Below are 19333 nucleotides of genomic sequence, written 5' to 3' on the forward strand. Positions count from 1 at the left end.
CTAACAAACTCATTGACTATTTAAACACAGACACTAATTGCAATTTAAAAAGCCACATGTGTGGGAAATTAACCTTTAATTGCCATATAAACCTGTGTGTGTCACCTTGTGTGTCTGTAACAAGGCCAAACATTCAAGGGTATGCAAACTTTTGATCAGGGCCATTTGGGTGATTTCTGTTATCATTATGATTTAAAAAGGAGCCAAATAACTATGTGATAATAAATGGCTTCATATGATCACTATCCTTAAATAAAAGATTTTCAAAATCAATGCCAAAATTTCACGATTTCTGCCAGGGTATGCAAACTTTTGAGCACAACTGTATGTTGGCAAGTAAAAACAAAAAATGTACTAACCAGTGCTGATTCTTTCTCCAACGTGTCCAGAGAGGGTTGAGTGTCCAAACTTTTGACTGGTAGTGTAAGTGTAACACTAATTAATTTAAACACGGTTGGAAGAGATACTCTATCATTAATTGTTGTGGACATTAAAAATATTTAAAATTAGGTATTTGTGTCCATAAGTTAACTAATGAACACAAAATATTCTCTGTTTATTGTAACAGAGCACGAAGGAAAAAAGGTTCAGCACGGAGGCTGGGCCTACAGAAGCTCTGGGAGTGGTGCCTGGGTTTGGTGCAGATGACATCATTGCCATGGAGAGTGGTACTTGGACGACTTGGACGAATAGGGCATGGAGAATTGCGAGGTAAATCATTAAAATAAATTAAGAAATAAGGTATGAGAAGCCGTGCTATATTGTGAATGTAGTCATGACTCATGGCTAAAGGGTATTATGCAAGACAAGCAGTGAACAACTCAAAACTGTCTATATTCACAATATAGCATGTCTATTAGTGCCTTATTGCTTTAAAAAAGAATGCACATTTAAGTTATTTTATTAAGAAATGTAAGTACCATCCATTCTCTATAGCCATGGTTTTCAAACTGGGAGGCGTCAGGGGAGGCGCAGAGAATGATGATAAATTCACCAAGTAAAATGAAAAGATAAATAAACACCATAAAAATATATTGTGAAGAAAAATGAAAATGAATAGCTTTACAGACCATATTCCAGCTTAATAGACCGTAGCTCTATTGCTTTATAATACTATTAAATGTTGAGAGTGCATCCATGTACCAGTTGCATGAGCGTGAATCTCTCCGCTTCCTATACGTGTGCTGGTGCTTTATGAAATCCCTCTGCTCTCGCTCAGAGTGTGCGTGCTCACTGAAAACATGTCCTGTTCAAGCAAAAAAAGTCATTGTTAAAAAAAATAAAATCTATTTGAACAAAAATGGTCACAAAAAAGACAATAACTAAAATTCTATTCGCCATTGGCGATAGTCAGGAACACTTTGTGTTTTCATATACGATTTTGTCAGATACCATACTTTGAGTTAATAAATTACATACAGTATTTAATGTGTCATATGTCTCTTTTCACCCTTTCTGTTGAGATGAGGTTGCTGCACGCAATAACAAACACAGCGTGAGCCATGATGTCTGATTCACAAACAAATTACTCTTTTGAACCTGGCCTTTTTAATGAATCAGATGAAAAGATTCACAAAATGGGGTTGAACTCAGGAGCTCAGGTTAGCAGTTTGAATTAGCCACTTTATCATACAGCGAATCAGCTGTCCGTGAGGACACAATTACGAGCACCTTAGAGTGCAGACATTTAAAAATAGGAGTCTCCCTTTGTATTTCAGGCTAGTTTATAATTAAAAGTCCCACGTTATGCACTGAATCTTGTTTTTATTTTTTTTTCTGGTTATTATTGGGATTTTGCTTTAGAAGAACTAAAACTAAAAACAGTCATTTGGCTCCTTTATGTTTGAGTTTAGGAGCCAATGGCGCCATAGTCATTTTTTAGTCTGGAGCCCTGTGTATTGACCAATCAGCCTCCAGGAACAAAACTCTCTGTTTTGGAATACATTTTTAAAGTAACAGCATTGGTTAACGTTGTAGAGGCAAACATTTTTCATCCATGAAAATCATTAATTTATGATTCTCTCTTTTTCTCAGACTGGAGTATTTTACTGAGCAGGCGGAATCTGCAGTCAGTGTCTCGGAGACTAAAGGAGATGTGCAGGATGTGCGGAATCTCAGCATCTGACACTCCCAGCATCCTTAGCGCCTGCCTGGTTGCCATGGAACCCCAGGGCTCATTTGTCATCATGCCAGGTAAGATCAAACTTCCTGTTACTCTCCATATGTTGTGCATGTGTCTCAATCACATGCTGGGCCCTTCTTATTTTTATGGCCTGTTTGTTGCATTAGCTGCCATAAGTTTGCATTTCTATGTGTTGTGTACAAAATTTACGAATGTATAAAATACACCCTCACACCGCTAGTCATGCCTCTCTTTGCCGGGTATGTGATTGATAACATCAATGTTTCATAACGCAAGTCTCTGCTGACCCAGTCTGATATACACTCCTGTGTATGTTGATCTCATACCTTTGTATTGATTCCTGAGCTGGTTTGATGATACTGAAGATCAATGGCTTTATTTGACAAAAGCTTTTCATTCTGTCATAATATCAAGATGTGTTGGATCAGATTGATTTTGCCCATCACTCAGAGTTTAAGAGGGATGCCTTCGCATGGAACATACTCAAAATCAAGACATTTAAAGAAGAACTGTATTAACTTCATGCCAAATAGTTCATTTTAAAAACAACAGTCAAACTCCATTCGTTGATAGAAGTATAAGCCATTATTAGCTGTCCTTTCCATTTATAAGTTCTGAATAATTTTCAGTCTTTTAATCTCTCATTTTCTTTGTCCAGACTCTGTATCAACAGGTTCTGTGTTTGGTCGCAGTACAACTCTTAACATGCAGACGTCGCAGCTGAGCACCCCTCAGGACACGTCTTGCACACACATCCTGGTGTTCCCCACCTCTGCCTTTGTGCAAGTCAACAGCTCCAACTACACACACGAGAACATCGACATTAACTTCAACCCTGGCAATGGTAAAGGATAACTGAAGTATGGCATTCGCTAGTTCTTTTCATGTCAATGACTCTTTAAGATCTATTTAGGCTTAGCTTGCTTAGAAGTAACAGATTCTAAATGTTCAGAAGAAATGGAGAGTTTGTTGTATTTAAAAATCAGACCTGTTTGTTCGTCATCTTATTAAAACAAAAAATCCATATCCCCTAGAGACACTTCAGAGTCATGGAAAACACAAATATATGGTTCTGATTTTTGACCTTGTTTAACCACTAGATGGTTCAGATGCAATCGGAGGCATCTTTGACCTACTGGAGCAGGAGAATGACCTGGTTGATCCTGACATCATAAATATCCTACCTGCCTCGCCCACCACGTCCCCGGTCCATTCACCTGGATCCCAGTACCCCCATGGAGGAGATGGGAGCAAGGTACAAAGAGCTCCGAGACTAATCCTTTTAACACTAATAGGCAACAGATTATCAGCATTTTCATTTTATGATAAAACAACATCTGCTATGAAAGATAAAATGTACTAGCTTTCAAGTCCGATAATATTAAAATTCAAGTATGCATTACATTTTTACTGTTTGTAATTGTTGCTTACCTTCTTGGACCACACATATATAACAGATTATTATTTTAATCTAGTCTTTGTTGTTGCTCTGAGCTCATCTCCTCACTTTTTTGTCTTTTTCAGGGTCAAAGTACAGACCGCATGGAGCCTCATGAAGAAGCTCCCAATATCCTGCAGCAGCCATTAGCTCTGGGTTATTTTGTGTCCACAGCTAAAGCAGGTCCACTGCCTGACTGGTTCTGGTCCGCATGTCCTCAGGCACAGAACCAGTGTCCCCTTTTCTTAAAGGTAACTGCTCTACCATGGCTAAAGACAGACAGTAATCTGATCTGATAATGTGTAAATGGTTTTTGCACCTCATCTATTTGCTAAACATGCTGTTTTTAACAGTATTAGAATTAGAGGTCGACCGATAGTTTATTTTGCTGATACTGACAACTGAGGTGGTAGAAAAGGTAGATAACTGATTAATCGGCCGATATTTTAATTAAAATAAATTAATTGAACCTTAAACTTTCTTAGCCTTTTCTTACTGTGACAGGCACAGATATAGAGGCGGCAAGAGTCCAAAATGAGTAAAATTCTAAATGCGTGTTTGTTGTGCAACAAAAATCCTAAGAATAACCAGAAAAAAAATGAAGATTAGATGCATGACACTGGACTTTTAATTATAAACAAGCCCAAAATACACCAGGGACTCTTATTTTGAAATGTCTGTGCTTTCAGCTCAGACCAACAAACAAGGGAAGCAAAACATGCACTCTTACAATCATCTACAATGTATTACAATAGAATCAATTTGTCAATTGTCATATTTTTCCTTTTTATAACATTTCACATCAATAATCTTGAACTAGTCCATAAACAGTGATGGTGATGGAGTCTTGGCTCCATTACAGTGCTTTGTATGTAAATTAGGTATGCGCACGAGCAGGCGATTAATCGAGTACTTGTTCTGCACCAGCTATTCAACTAATAAAAACACTACTTGAATACCGCAAATTGACTTTCCTTTGCACATTTGACTGAATAATAACGCTGAATTATACTGTACTTTCCCTCTGAATCTGTGACAGCAGAGCGCATTTTCTAAAAAGCAAACTGTCACTACTTGTTTTTATGAATAAGAACATGTGAGACAATACAAATATAATAACCTGTATGTGGACTCAGAGTTTATATGTGTGCATTATTGTAATGCCGTCAGTACTGGTTTCTGTGTAAGCTCCGGTGAGTGCAAACATTTTTACTGTTATTTTTTTTTTTTTTTTTCATTTTTTCATTTTTATTAATGCATATTGTTCATTTAATTTTTTCCCAAAAGCATAATATGTTGAAGTCAGCTCATTTTGAAACATCTTGGTAGGTCTTGGTAACTTCTGTGAATAAAAAAATATATAAATTTCACATTAATTTACGAGTCATCGATTTCTTGTTTTTTTGTGGTTTGAGTACTCAACTACAAAATTACTTGATAATGCCCATCCCTAATGTAAGTTTTCACCAAATAAAGCTAATTTATGTGGCCTATATATTCACCAGATGAAGGGTTTTGGCCACAGAAGAATAAAAAAAAAAAAACTGTCTGCAACTATCGGCATCTGTTTTTGACGATAACCGAAAAAGGCAACTATTGGCACTGATTAATTGTTAAAACATATATATCGATCGACCTCAAATTAGAATCTATGCAGAGTGATTTGTACAATAAAACTGTCTGGAATGTCATTTTGGTGGTCTTTTATTGGCTACAGAAAGCAGATTCTCACAAATTCCTTATGATACTGCTTCCATCTACCTGTTATACTTGGTCCAAGTTACATGACCTTGTTTCCTTCTCATTCAGCATTTTTAGAGAGTCCTGCAATGGGAATTTTTTTTTATATTTCATTGCTCAGGGATTGGGCCAGACTGCTGTTGATGTGCGTAAAAACATAGCAGGAGAGAGAACAGACTGATATATGGAGAGAACTGAGCTAGCAAAACTGGTTAATATGAATTATTAAGGGAAAGGATCTAATTTGTTAAGCAGCTGTTTGTTTACTTCTAGCTTGTGAACAATTAAAAAAGTTTGGCACAAACTGTTCTCCATTAATAGAGATCGTAAATGGGGGAATACATTTTTTTGGCATCTCATGTTTTAGTTGCTCATAGGCTTATTCTAATTTACAACATACCCTGACAATGAGAAGGAACAATCAGCTTTGGATCTTGTTTAGGGTGGGGGTGCATTGATGTTCAGTAGACTAAAAATCTCTTTCTTATCTCAGGCCTCGCTACACCTCCATGTGTCTTCAGTGCAATCGGATGAGCTTTTGCACAGCAAACACTCTCACCCTCTAGACTCAAATCAGACCTCTGATGTTCTCAGGTAATGTCCACTCTGTCACTCACAATGAGTTTTGGGACTTGCTTATTTCCTGAAGTTTATTTTGAGCAAATATCTTCTCTACAAAAGATTTGACACTCTCATTTGTCAAAGTCTTTGTCATTGAAACCTGTCTCTCCTTTGCAGATTTGTGTTGGAGCAGTACAATGCCCTTTCCTGGTTGACCTGTGACCCTGCGACCCAGGACCGCCGCTCATGCCTGCCCATACATTTTGTGGTGCTCAATCAAATGTACAACTTTATCATGACCATGTTGTAACAATCACTGAGCAGAACTGAGAGCAGGACCTTATCAGGGATTGGAAGAGACACAGAAAGAGGAGAGAGATGAAAAGGATGTAAAAACACATAACTACAGTGCTGGACTTTATATGTACGTGAATTACTATGGAGATGATCTGGGTTGGCAGTCACTACACCTGAGACCCAGCACTGTGGAGGAGAACCAGGCTTCTGGTGTTTATAACACTCACTCTCTCAAAGAGAGATAAAGAGAGAGGATACATGAGGCCTTGGATTTATTATTTTTAGAAGTGTGGAGGCCAAAGAAGAGGCAGAAGGAAGAAGAAAGTGCTGACTGATGTTCTAAGCTTCTGGTTCCACTGTTACCCTGCCGGTAACATATGGTTCTGTGGTTACCATGGATTCGGCCAGTTTTTTCATCAATGTGTATGGAGAAGTAATCTGTATAGAATCTTGATGGAAAGGGACTTTTATGCTCTATGAAAATGAGAGAATGAATTCTGGGTTTTAAGACCTCTATTTCCCTGTTTCTTTTGGAGGAAATTATATCCAAATGAAATGCCTGCATCTGTCTTATTTATTGTAAGTTTTTAAATGTATAATTTGTCTGATTTCTTAACCTCTTTTTTATATATATATATATATATATATATATATATATATATATATATATTTCTAGAAGGTTTGTATTGCCTTCCTGCTTTAAAGCAATTGGTCAAAAATATATGTAATCATCTTAATTTCAAAAACAAGCAAACAAAATACCCACTAAAAAGATGAATAAAGTTGCAGTAGGTTGCTTTTAGAGTATTATTTTTTGTAAGGGAGACAGATTATTTGTATTGTCACGATGTACAGAGGAGATCGGGGGATTTCTGTCCATGCCTTTGCGTGTGGACTCAATTACAGCTAAGCTTTAGCTGCACGGGACTTGTACAGCAATGAAGTTCACTGTGTTTAAAAATAAAGAGGTACATTGTCGTATATTGTATTTTATACCACACATTTAGACACAAAAACGAAAAACTGCAATATATAAATAATTATATATGAATGCCACACCAGCCTTGGGTGGCACTGCTTCTGTTTTAGGAATAAAAAGAGTCAACTTAATTTTTTTCCTGTGCTTGTGTTTTTTGGGGGGAGGGACTGTGATGTGAAATCTGATCATAGTGATGGAGACTTGCGGCTTTGTTTCATGCAAATGGAAAATGATTTGGCACTTTTATGAAGATAATGAAGACACATAATATGCTTAAAGTGCAACTTTAGGAGTTTGTCTTTTTCACCTCACCTTGACCCTCCTTGATTGGCTCTCCTGTTTGACTATTTCTTAGTTATGATGGACACTTTTAGACCGAAATCACTTTTCTTTGAGTGTGACAAAGAAATGTGTGGTGTAAATGGACTTTTAAACCGGATCTGGGTGCCTGTTGAAAATGCAGTGTTTGTGCACAGAGAAAGATCTGTCTCCTGTATCTTACTCTGTTCAGAATAAACTGTATGCTGATATTCAAAGACCCTGGGATTTCTCTTACCTGCCACACCAGTTCTTAGTTTGCATTGCACATGTGACCAGTTTCAAAAACTACCCATTTGAAAGTTTACAGAGGTTTTATTTGAGTAACAATTACAGTAGTGTCTATTTCAGTGCAAACATCCATATTCTAATACGTTGTTAATGTCCATCTTATTAATGTTACTATCATTTACGAGGCTATTTGGAAACTTCCATTTCTAAGTGTGTTTAAAGGGATAGTTCACCCCAAAATGAAAATTCTCTCATTTCCTCAACCTGATGTTGTCCCAGATGTGTATGACTTTCATCTGCAGAACACAAATGAAGACTTTTAGAAAAATATCTTAGCTCTGTAGGTCCACACCAAGTGAATGGTGACCAGAACTTTGAAGCTCCAAAAACCACAAAGACAGCATTAAAGTAATTCTTACTACTCCAGTGGTTAAATCCGTAGTGATATGATAGGTGTGGATGAGAAACAGATCAATATTTCTCTTTTACTATAAATCACCACTTTCATTTCCACATTCTTCTTTTGTTTTTTTGCAATTCACATTGCTTGTGCATATCGCCACCCACTGGCCGGGGGTGGTCAAAGGTGGAGATATACAGCAAAAAAGGACTTAAAGGGATTGTTCACCCAAAAATGACAATTCTATCATCATTTACTCACCTTCATGATATCCCTGGTGTGTATGACTTTCTTTCTTCACCAGAACACATTTGAAGAAAAATAACATCTCAGCTCAGTAGGTCCTTAAAATGCAAGTGAATGGTGATCAAAAAAAATCACAGACAGTCAGCATAAACGTCATCCATACGACACCAGCTGTTAAATTAATGTCTTAAAGCGATACAACCGCTTTTGGTGTGAAAAAATATCAATATTTAATTACTTTCTAACTATAAACCATTGCTTCAGGTAAGCTTCACAAAAGGGTGGTGTTAGCGGTCTCTCGTGTGACGTATTCACCTTCGCGTGATACGGACATAATCTCGTGTTCTCTTGGTTGAGACATCCAGGATAGGCACACAAATGCACCATTGTAAGTAAAGAAACAGGTAAAAAAAAAAAAAAAGTAGAGATCTAAACCAAAACCAACAAAGCTTCTGTACAGGGTTCCTCCTACTCAGTTGTAAACAGCGCTGCTCTCCCGTGTGTGTCGCACGTGCGTCAGTTATTATTAAAAATTATAATTATTAATTATTCTCGCGTGCCAACGCGATTACGGCACGCACATACTGCTGCTGACCAGAAGCGATGATTTAGAGTTAAAAATTACGTAACTGATCTTTTCGCACCAAAGCAATTGTGACACTTTAGAAGACATTCATTTAAATGCCTAAATACATTTCAGATATGCTTGTTGAATATAAACCTAACAGACCTCTCGGATCATTAGAATCAAGTCAGTTCATCAAACAGGGTTCACTCAAAACCAGGTGAGACAGCATTTAGCTATTATGCCACCCGCAACTGGAACCAAATTCCAGAAGAGGTTAGATGTGCCCCAACAGTAGCCACATTTAAAATCAGACTGTTAATCTGTTTAGCTGTGCATTTTCTGGCTGAGCATTGTGCTGCACTTATTGATTTCACTGAATCATTTTGCTTTTGTCTTTCATTTTAATTATTCTATTTTATTTTATTTTTTTATTTTATTTTGATATAACTTTTTTTGTCATTTGAATTTTTCAAATTTAATTTATTACTTTATTCTTATTTCATGTTCTTAATTGTTTTTTATTTTTTAATTTATCTTGTATTTTCTTTAAAATGTATATGTAAAGCACTTTGAATTGCCATTGTGCACTGAATCATTTTGATTTAGTCTTTTATTTTAATTATTCTATTTTATTCTTTTTATTTTATTTTGATATAACTTTTTCTCAGTGTGTGTTTACAATTTTTGGTTATCCTCTGTTTAATCAGGGAAGGTTAACAACAGTTAAGGATGGTGTTAACAATTTAATATTCTTTTTCTTATTCACTTTAATCATTTTAATTGTTTTCAAATTAATTTTATTACTTTTTATTCTTATTTCATGTTCTTAATTGTTTTTTATGTTTCTTGTATTTTCTTTCAAATTTATATGTAAAGCACTTTGAATTGCCATTGTGTATGAAATGTGCTATATAAATAAACTTGCCTTGCCTAATTTAACAGCTGGAGCTGTATGGATTATGTTTATGCTGACTATCTGTTCTTTTTGGAGCTTCAAAAGTCAGATCACCATCCATTTGCATTTTAAGGATCTACTGAGTTAAGATATTTTTCTATTTTTCTTCAAATGTGTTCTGCTGAAGAAAGAAAGTCATACACATCTGAGATATCATGAAGGTGAGTAAATTAGAGAATTTTCATTTTTGGGTGTACTAACCCTTTAAACACTGATCCAACACCTATCAAATCTCTTCTGAAGACATGGATTTTACCACTGGAGACTTATTGATTTCTTTTATGCTGCCTTTGTGTTTTTTTAAGCTTCAAAGTTTTGGCCACCATTCACTTGCACTGTATGGACCTAAAGAGCTGAAATATTCTTCTGAAAATCTTCATTTGTGTTCTGCAGAAGAAAGAAAGTCATACACATCTGGGATGGCATAAGGGGGAATAAATGATGTATTTAAATTTGTAGGTGAAGTATGCCTTTAAGATACTATATTGCATTACATAATAAAATATTTTGTTTGATAGAAACCATAGTTATATTGAGGAACCATGGTTTTACCTGTGGCTATGGTCTCACTATATACCTTATAGAACATTTAGTATGACAGAACTATGGTACATTTCGATAAGGTTAGTGAGGATCTTCGTGGTTTTACTTTTGGACATTATGGACTTGCTACAAAATCCAACAGTTTACTACAGTTATTATCCAAGAGCTATGGTAAGTTTTATCCATAAGTGTAAAATAGTGTTATCAAATGAAAATTATGAAAACATAAATTCCTCGAATCTATTACTTAGACAACCTCATGGAAAAATAAATGTTGCATACAGGGTAAATGCACCTCTTCACTCGTAGGCTGTTCGGCTCTCCGGCTCTCCTCCTGGCCCCTCTGGTTGTGTTCCAAAACCATGTGAGCTGCCCATATAGACAGCATTTTTGGTCCACATAGGCACATTCGAATGTTTTCACGTCATATGCGAGCATTATTTGTTACATTAATTTGAACATAGTTTATTCAGTTACCATACTTGTGGTTCGAACATGCCCCACATGATGCCCTAAAATGCTCTCTAGGTAGGCAGCTCGTTGGGCTTTGAGACGCAACCATGTACGAGTCCCGCATGTACACTGCAGGGAGGATGAGCGCCTGTGCTGAATTTATTAATCAATCTTCACTTTAGCCTGTTATCTGTAAACAGACTGGCGGGTACTGGTTTAATAAATTACTTATCGAAGCACATACATTTTAATTATAGTGCTTAAAATTGATACAACTTTATGACTGGATCTCTAAGCTAGCAGGATAGCTCCAGTAGCTAGCCTGTTAGCCTTTCGGTGAGCTCAACTACCTTGACCGACGAAGCGTAACTTCCTTTAGGCGTGAGAATCACGACAGACCGCGGTCTTGCGGGCGTCATCGGAGGCTTGTGTTTCTGTTGTAACTAGCTGCACTGGTAAACTGCAGGTAAGGTGGTTACCACCGTCCCACGGCCCCCTGTAAAACACTCACACATATATATTTATATATTAATTAGACTTAATTACATTAACTTGCAAGTCAACAGCAGTTTGCGACATTAAGCAAAAGTTACATCTATCTAGCTAGATAGCTAGTAGTGGTGTGAATATGCGAACGATTCTGTTCAAACGATGCATACAAAATGCTTTAAAAAAAATTTCATATATTAGTTTCACAAGTTTTAAAGCAATTAATGTTAAAATCTAAATCTGAATTATCATTAACATAACTAAAGAGCAAAGCAACGTTTAACCACTAATAGCGGTGTGACATCTGAATTCTGAATTTTGAAAGTGTATAATACGTAAACAATACATTTAGGAAGGAGTTTTGCCCGTGTTACTGATTATCATATTCATATACCATTGTATTTACAAGGTACTTAAAATAATATCACCATAGTGTACACTGGCGGCCAAAAGTTTGGAATAATGTACAGATTTTGCTGTTTCAGAAGGAAATTGGTACTTTAATTCACCAAAGTGGCATTCAAATGATCACAAAGTATAGTCAGGACATTACTGATGTAAAAAACAGCACCATCACTATTTGAAAAAAGTCATTTTTGATCAAATCTAGACAGGCCCCATTTCAGCCATCACTCCAACACCTTATCCTTGAGTAATCATGCTAAATTGCTAATTTGGTACTAGAAAATCACTTGCTATTATATCAAACACAGTTGATAGCTATTTGGTTCGTTAAATGAAGCTTAACATTGTCTTTGTGTTTGTTTTTGAGTTGCCACAGTATGCAATAGACTGGCATGTCTTAAGGTCAGTATTTCAATATTAAAATTAAATATATAAATTGACCAAAAAAAAAAACTGAAGATTTCATACAAAGCTGTACACTACAGTCTTCAAAGACAAAGGACAACTGGCTCTAACAAGGACAGAAAGAGATGTGGAAGGCCAGATGTACAAATAAACAAGAGGATAAGTACATCAGTGTCTCTAGTTTGAGAAATAGACACCTCACATGTCCTCAGCTGACAGCTTCATTGAATTCTACCTGCTCAACACCAGTTTCATGTACAACAGTAAAGAGAATACTCAGGGGTGCAGGTCTTATGGGAAGAATTGCAAAGAAAAAGCCACTTTTGAAACAAAAAGAAAAGGTTAGAGTGGGCAAAGAAACACATTGGACAACAGATAATTGGAAAAGAGTGTTATGGATCATAACCCCATTGAGCTTTTGTGGGATCAGCTAGACTGTAAGGTGTGTGAGAAGTGCCCGACAAGACAGCCACATCTGTGGCAAGTGCAACAGGAAGCGTGGGGTGAAATGTCACCTGAGTATCTGGACAAACTGACAGCTAGAATGTCAAGGATCTGCAAAGCTGTCATTGCTGCACATGGAGGATTTTTTGATGAGAACTGTTTGAAGTAGTTTAAGTTCTGAACATTTATTTAAAATTGTAATAGTCATTTTTCACATTATTAATGTCCTGACTATACATTGTGATCAGCTGAATGCCACTTTGGTGAATAAAAGTACCAATTTCTTTCCATGAGAGTGAAATCTGTACATTATTCCAAACTTTTGGCCACCAGTGTGTCAATAAAACATAGTATTATGGTGCTATGCCCAGAAATACATGGTAATACTATGGTGATTTTTGTCTGTGTTGGTATTAGCCTCCTCTGTTATCATAAAAGAATAAATAGAATAAAAAAGATAGATTCTGGTGACTCCAGCCAGGTCTTCTAAGCAACTGAATTGGCCCGGTTGCTAGGGAGGGTAGAATCACATGGTGTAACCTCCTCGTGGTCGTGATTAGTGGTTCTCGCTCTCAGTGGGGTGCATGGTAAGCTGTGCGTGGATCGCGGAGAGTAGCATGAGCCTCCACATGCTGGGAGTCTCCGCGGTGTCATGCACAGTGAGCCACATAAGATGCGCGGATTGACTTTCTCGGAAGCGGAGGCAACTGAGACTTGTCCTCCGCCATCTGGATTGAGGTGAGTAACTGCGCCACCACAAGGATCTACTAAGTAGTGGGAATTGGGCATTCCAAAATTGGGAGAAAAGGGGATAAAAAAAAAAAGATAGATTCTGAAAGCTTCATACACTCTATGAAATACATTTCATTTATCCATTATGACTTTACTGTAATGACAGTAACTGCAGTAACTGGTATTTTAGTGTGAAATCTGGTTAATAATTTTTGTTAGGGTTTAATCGGTGTGCTTATGTAAACCTACAGGTGCAATAAGATATACTTTTCTTTCTGTTCTTGGCCTCCGCTTTTCCATGCTTCCCAACAGAATGGCAGACAGTGCCAGTCTTCAGTTTGTTAGCCCGTTTGCCTTTGAGGCCATGCAGAAGGTAGATGTGGCCAGGCTGGCAGCATTGAGTGACCCAGAGCTGAGACTCCTGCTGCCCTGTCTGGTGAGGATGGCTCTCTGTGCCCCTGCGGATCAGAGCAATGCCTGGGCACAGGACAAGAAACTCATCCTGCGACTGCTGTCAGGGGTGGAGGCAGTGAACTCCATTGTAGCGCTGCTGTCTGTGGACTTCCATGCGCTGGAACAGGATGCTAGAAAAGAGCAGCAGCTAAGGTGAATTCACTAAAAAACTTTTTAATGTTGTTCCAAACCCATATATCTTTCTTCTGTGGGAAAAAAAAAAGATGCAATGAAAGTGAATGGTGACTGAGGCTAAATTCTACCTTTGCTATTCCACGGAAGAACTAAAGTCGTACACATTTGGAACAACATGAGGGTGAGCAAATGATCATTTTTGGGTGAAATGTCCCTTAAAGGTTTCTTTATTAATGCATTTTAGTAGTCTTTTGAATGTTAATAAATAGAAGTCTGTGATTTTTTTTTTTCAAACCCTAGTGGGCTGACTACCTAAACGCCGTATTCAGAATAGCATGCATTTGATGCGCAAAAGCGCTGAATAATGTGTCTATGATGCCCAAAATGCTGTTTAGATAGGTGGCTCATTAGGTTTAGGAGCATTATGCTGTATAATAATGTTACTTATAGTGATCCAGTTGAATGTACAATACACTTTTCCTATTGAAACATAGCTTTTTTTTATCCTCCTCTCCATGCAGGCATAAGGCTGGAGGCTCTAACGGTGAGAGCATCCTGGTCTCTCAGCTGCAGCATGGCTTGACTTTGGAGTTTGAGCACAGTGATCCTCTCAGGAGACTCAGACTAGCACTCAGTGAGCTGCTGGCCATCATGAACAAGGTTTTGTGTCTGTTTTCACTCTCCTGCATAACGATCTAGTCCTTTTACACACTTATTTAAGACTTATTCAACTTTGATTTAAGGTTTTGTTATAAGCCACTTTATAATTTCAGGACATCTAATTTCAGATTCCATAGATGTTTGGAAGTCATTCAATAGCTGACATTCATTCTTTCAGACATGAAATAGAGTTTTTGAGATATTTGCCTCTTTTCCAAAGGTGGCTGATTCTAATGGGGAGTTTTTCCTAAAGTCCTCTGAGCTGTTTGAAAGTCCCGTGTACCTGGAGGAGGTGGCGGATGTTCTCTGCATCCTACAAGCAGGTAAATACATATGTAATAAAACTCGGTCAAACCTGTTCTTGACAAGTGAGTGAGAAACTAATCCACCAGGCAGTTTTTCCATGGCATAATTGTCTGAAACAATAAATGTCTTTTTCTGCATATCAAAATAGAAGACTTCAACTGTGCCCATACTATGTATTTGATTAATATTTTACCTTCATATTTTTGTTTTTTATTTACTGTGTTTGAAGATTAAACTGTAAAGCCCTTAAAAAAAAAAAAAAAACAGTTCTCATTGTAAGATTGTCTGCTTCGAACAGAGCTGCCGTCTTTGCTGCCCATCATTGATGTTGCTGAGGCGCTGCTTCACGTGAGGAATGGGGAGTGGTTCTTGTGTCTACTGGTGGCAAATGTCCCGGACAGCTTTAATGAAGGTATGTCCATCACCTGATGTCCATTTACTTGTTTGAAGCTGTTATAAATGCTGATAAATACACAACCATATCCACCCTTTTTCTGAACTCGGAAGGGTTCCATGATTCATAACGGAAGCCTGTTATTGTTTTCTGCTCTCCAGTGTTTTCACTCACATCAGTGTATGTTCTTAGCTGATAATGTGATGTTTAGTGTATTATGTTTGTACAAAATGTCAAAAAATAAATAAATAAAACTTACATATGGCTGCACAGTGCCGATTCTTTAGAGAGTCGCAACGACCATTTTTGGTAGGCATACCAAAGTCCAGGCAAGTCCAGCCATGAACTCAAGCTGACACGTGACACAACAGAGTCATAGAAGTGACATGAAATGAGGTGGTTGCTTCACAAAATGTGATTTTTCATTTCGCTTCTGCATTTTAAAACACCAATGGTTGGGTTTAGATGTTGATTTGGAAAGGATGTCTTTTTTTAAACGTCTCATTTACATTTTAAAACGTTAGGGAAGTATGTTTTAAAAACATCTATCTAAAATTCACCATAAAACCTCGTCTGAACATGACACTATTTTACTTGCTTTTGGGGCCCCCAGCTAGACATTTCACTGCAAAACTGCAGCCTAACATGTTATATAGCACGTAAATTTTGAATTGCAAAAAATGTGTCATGTTCATGTGAATTTCATGAGATCAGGCTGGATTCAGCGCAACTGTCAAAGACGCCCATCCAGTTCATGTTAACAGTACATAGAAAAACAGCAGACGCATAGAAAAGCATGTATAAACAGTCCCTAACTCAACCTATACTTGAAAAACTGACCCAAACCCGATGGTTTGCAGAACTCGTTGAGTTCATGTCAGGTTGAAAACCTTTATAGCACGTGTAGAATAACCGGATAGTGATTTTGGTATTCGAATAGTGGAGCATCGAGTGGGTAACTGAATGTCAACTATCCGTGCACATACCTGGTCCTCACTCGTCAAAGTTTAAAGAGTCGGTTGATGATGGGAAGCTATGAACCAAAATGAGTTACGTTGATATCATTAAAGCTGAATGATGTAACTTTTTTGGTGTTAAAATACTTTCTCCAAGCCCAACTTAAAAGGATAGGTCACCTAAAAATGAAAATTTACTCATTTACTCACCCTCATGCCATCCCAGATGAAAATCAGATGAAAAACACAAACAAAGATTTTTAAAAGAATATTTCAGCTCTGTAGGTCCTCACAATGCAAGTGGATGATGAGAGAATTTAAATTTTTGGGTGAACTATCCCTTTAAAAGCTAAGCTGACTTTTTTAACAAATCAAGCATTTTAATTATTTAATTATTTAAAGATTACGCAGTTCAAATTGTGTGAACTATACTTTTAATATGCAGAGACAACTCTAAGTAAGCCATTCATAGGTTTATTTCTTAAACTGTAAAACACAACTGTGTCTCTGGCACTCTGAAAATTCCTCTGTTTGTTTTGAGCGACCTGTCTCAAGGGAGACAATAAAATTGACTCGACCAATTGTGAGTTGGGACTCTTTGATCAACTGCAGACGGGGGGCGCATTCAGAAAGCGGTTTTGAAAACAATGTTTATTTTTGCAATTCCGTTTAGTGGCACTAGTGGCGCAGAAATTAAATACATCAGATTTAACTACTTCAAGTTGTTAATATGACAGCCAACAGCTGCAAAACTTGAGCCTGAACTCTTAGAATGCTCAGGAAAACTGTTGATTAAAGGAATATTCCGGGTTCAATACAAATTAAAGCTGCAAGCAGCGATGAACAGGCCCTCACACCCTGGTGCACGTTGGGGCCAACTCCCTGTGGTGACCATGATTTTTATGGCATATATTTGTTCATAACTCAACATTTAAAACACTTGCACCTAATCTGTGATTTTTAAATGTATTACTGAAGCTAGAGAAAATAAATGACATCAAATATCAGTCATTTTATAACTATACATCAAAACATGTCACTTCCTGGTGCCAGTAGGTGGTGCTATGACTATAACTTAATATTGGCATGTAGATGTATTCAGGCCGTTACTGTTATAAAACATGTGAAGTCTGGGGCAGATTGGACATTGTATGTTGGAGTTACAACAACTTCCTTTTTCATGGTGAAATATCGAACTATGCCAGGCCGCCACGGACACGCTGTTCAAAGAAAACTCAAAAGCTTCGCAATTTAGCATCGCAAAGGCCTTTAGATTAGACTGACCAAATATGATGTTGATCTGATTTAATCTCTAGGAGGAGTTCGTTAAAGTACGAGGCCTGGAAATGGAAGAGCAAAAATTGAAGAGAAAAATAAAAATGGCTGACTTCCTGTTGGGTTTAAAATATGGCTCTAAGAGACTTTTTTTACGTGTTGACATGTTACATATGCCTACCACTTTTCTTACGTGTAGGTGAAATGTGGCGCGAGGGCTGCTTCGTTGAAATTTTGTAGGTGGCGCTATGGAGCCCTTTTGCAACACTTAATTCTAAAACCCGTATCAGATGTACATTTTCGCCACTTTTGAGGTGTGTGCAAAGTTTCATGATCTTTCGAGCATGTTTAGGCCTCAGAAATATGATTCATTCACATCGAACTTTGTCAGGCCGCCATGGACATGCCCTGAACACTCAATGAAAACTCAAAAGCTTCACAATTTAACATTACCAAGACCATTGGATTAGACTGACCGAATATGATGTTGATCTGATTAAATCTCTGAGAGGAGATTTTTAAAGTACAAGACCTGAAGTTAGCTGTTTTCAGTAGGTGGCACTATGACTATAACTGAATAATTGCACGTAGATGTGTTAAGGCCGGGACTATTATCAAACATGTGACATTTGGTGCAGATTGGACATTGTATGTATGAGTTATAACATCTTCCTGTTTCATGGCGAAACATCGAACATTGTCAGGCCGAGTGAAAACTCTAAATCTTAGCAATTTAGAATCGCCAAGGCCTTTAGATTAGACTGACTGAATATGATGTCGATCCGATGAAATCTCTAGGAGGAGTTTGTTAAAGTACGAGGCCTGGAAATGGCAAAAATTGGAGAAAAAAATTAAAATGGCTTACTTCCTGTTGAGTTTAGGGCATGGGTCCTAGAGACTTATTTGTAGGTCTTGGCATGTTACACATGTGTCCCGATTTTCGTACATGTAGGTGAAACGTAGTGCGAGGCGCACAATGTTTAATGTTTGTAGGTGGCGCTATCGAGCCATTTTGCCACACCTCATTCTGAAACCCATATCAGATGTAAATTTTCGCCACTTCTGACGCGTGTCCAAAGTTTCGTGAGTTTTCGAGTATGTTTAAGCCCTCAAAAATGCCACACCTCATTCTGAAACCCATATCAGATGTACATTTTCGGCACTTCTGACGCGTGTCCAAAGTTTTGCAAGTTTTCGAGTATGTATAGGCCCTCAAAAATGCTATTCATTTGGGAAAAAAATAATAAACACCTAGAAGAACAATAGGGTCCTCACACCATTGGTGCTCGGGCCCTGATTAAGCTCAGTCTACAGCATTTGTGGAATAGTGTTGATTACCACAGAAAATAATTTTTACTTGTCTCTCCTTTTTAAAAAAATAAAGCAAAAATCGAGGTTACAGTGAGGCACTTACAATGGAAGTAAATTGGGCCAATTTTTTGAGGGTTTGAAAGCAGAAATGTGAAGCTTGTTTTTTTCTCTCCAATTTGGAATGTCCAATTCCCAATGCGCTCTAAGTCCTCGTGGTGGCGTAGTGACTTGCCTCAATCCGGGTGGTGGAGGACGAGTCTCAGTTGCCTCAGCGTCTGAGACCATCAATTCGTGCATCTTATTAAGTGGCTTGTTGAGCGCGTTACTGTGGGGACATAGCGCGTGTGGAGGCTTCACGCTATTCTTTGCGGCATCCACGCACATCTCACCACACGCCCCACCGAGAGTGAGAACCACATTATAGTGACCACAAGGAGGTTGACCCATGTGACTCTACCCTACCTAGCAACTGGGCTAATTTGGTTGCTTAGGAGAC

General features: G+C 37.7%; 2 protein-coding genes across 5 annotated transcripts in view; both read left to right on the forward strand.

Moving 5' to 3' along the window:
- The window catches only part of LOC127432502 (mediator of RNA polymerase II transcription subunit 13-like), a 138851-nt gene extending 128991 nt beyond the window's left edge, over nt 1-9860 (forward strand). For all 3 annotated transcript variants that reach the window (XM_051683644.1, XM_051683645.1, XM_051683646.1), the window contains exons 24-30: nt 569-711; nt 2035-2193; nt 2802-2987; nt 3244-3398; nt 3668-3832; nt 5815-5915; nt 6060-9860. In XM_051683644.1, coding sequence (XP_051539604.1) covers nt 569-711; nt 2035-2193; nt 2802-2987; nt 3244-3398; nt 3668-3832; nt 5815-5915; nt 6060-6192 — 1042 coding nt within the window. In that variant the 3' untranslated portion in view covers nt 6193-9860. The remainder of the gene's footprint in view (nt 1-568; nt 712-2034; nt 2194-2801; nt 2988-3243; nt 3399-3667; nt 3833-5814; nt 5916-6059) is intronic.
- A 1116-nt stretch (nt 9861-10976) lies between these two features.
- Nucleotides 10977-19333, forward strand: part of LOC127432505 (integrator complex subunit 2-like) — a 35971-nt gene continuing 27614 nt past the window's right edge. The window contains exons 1-5 of one of the 2 annotated variants that reach the window (XM_051683655.1): nt 10977-11338; nt 13660-13953; nt 14457-14595; nt 14816-14918; nt 15200-15313. In XM_051683655.1, the coding sequence (XP_051539615.1) occupies nt 13661-13953; nt 14457-14595; nt 14816-14918; nt 15200-15313 (649 nt within the window). In that variant the 5' untranslated portion in view covers nt 10977-11338; nt 13660. Of the gene's footprint in view, nt 11339-13034; nt 13354-13659; nt 13954-14456; nt 14596-14815; nt 14919-15199; nt 15314-19333 lie in introns of those variants that run through there. The other variant, XM_051683654.1, reaches the window with a different exon arrangement.

Source organism: Myxocyprinus asiaticus, chromosome 42, assembly GCF_019703515.2.
Source record: "Myxocyprinus asiaticus isolate MX2 ecotype Aquarium Trade chromosome 42, UBuf_Myxa_2, whole genome shotgun sequence".
Lineage (NCBI taxonomy): Eukaryota > Metazoa > Chordata > Actinopteri > Cypriniformes > Catostomidae > Myxocyprinus > Myxocyprinus asiaticus.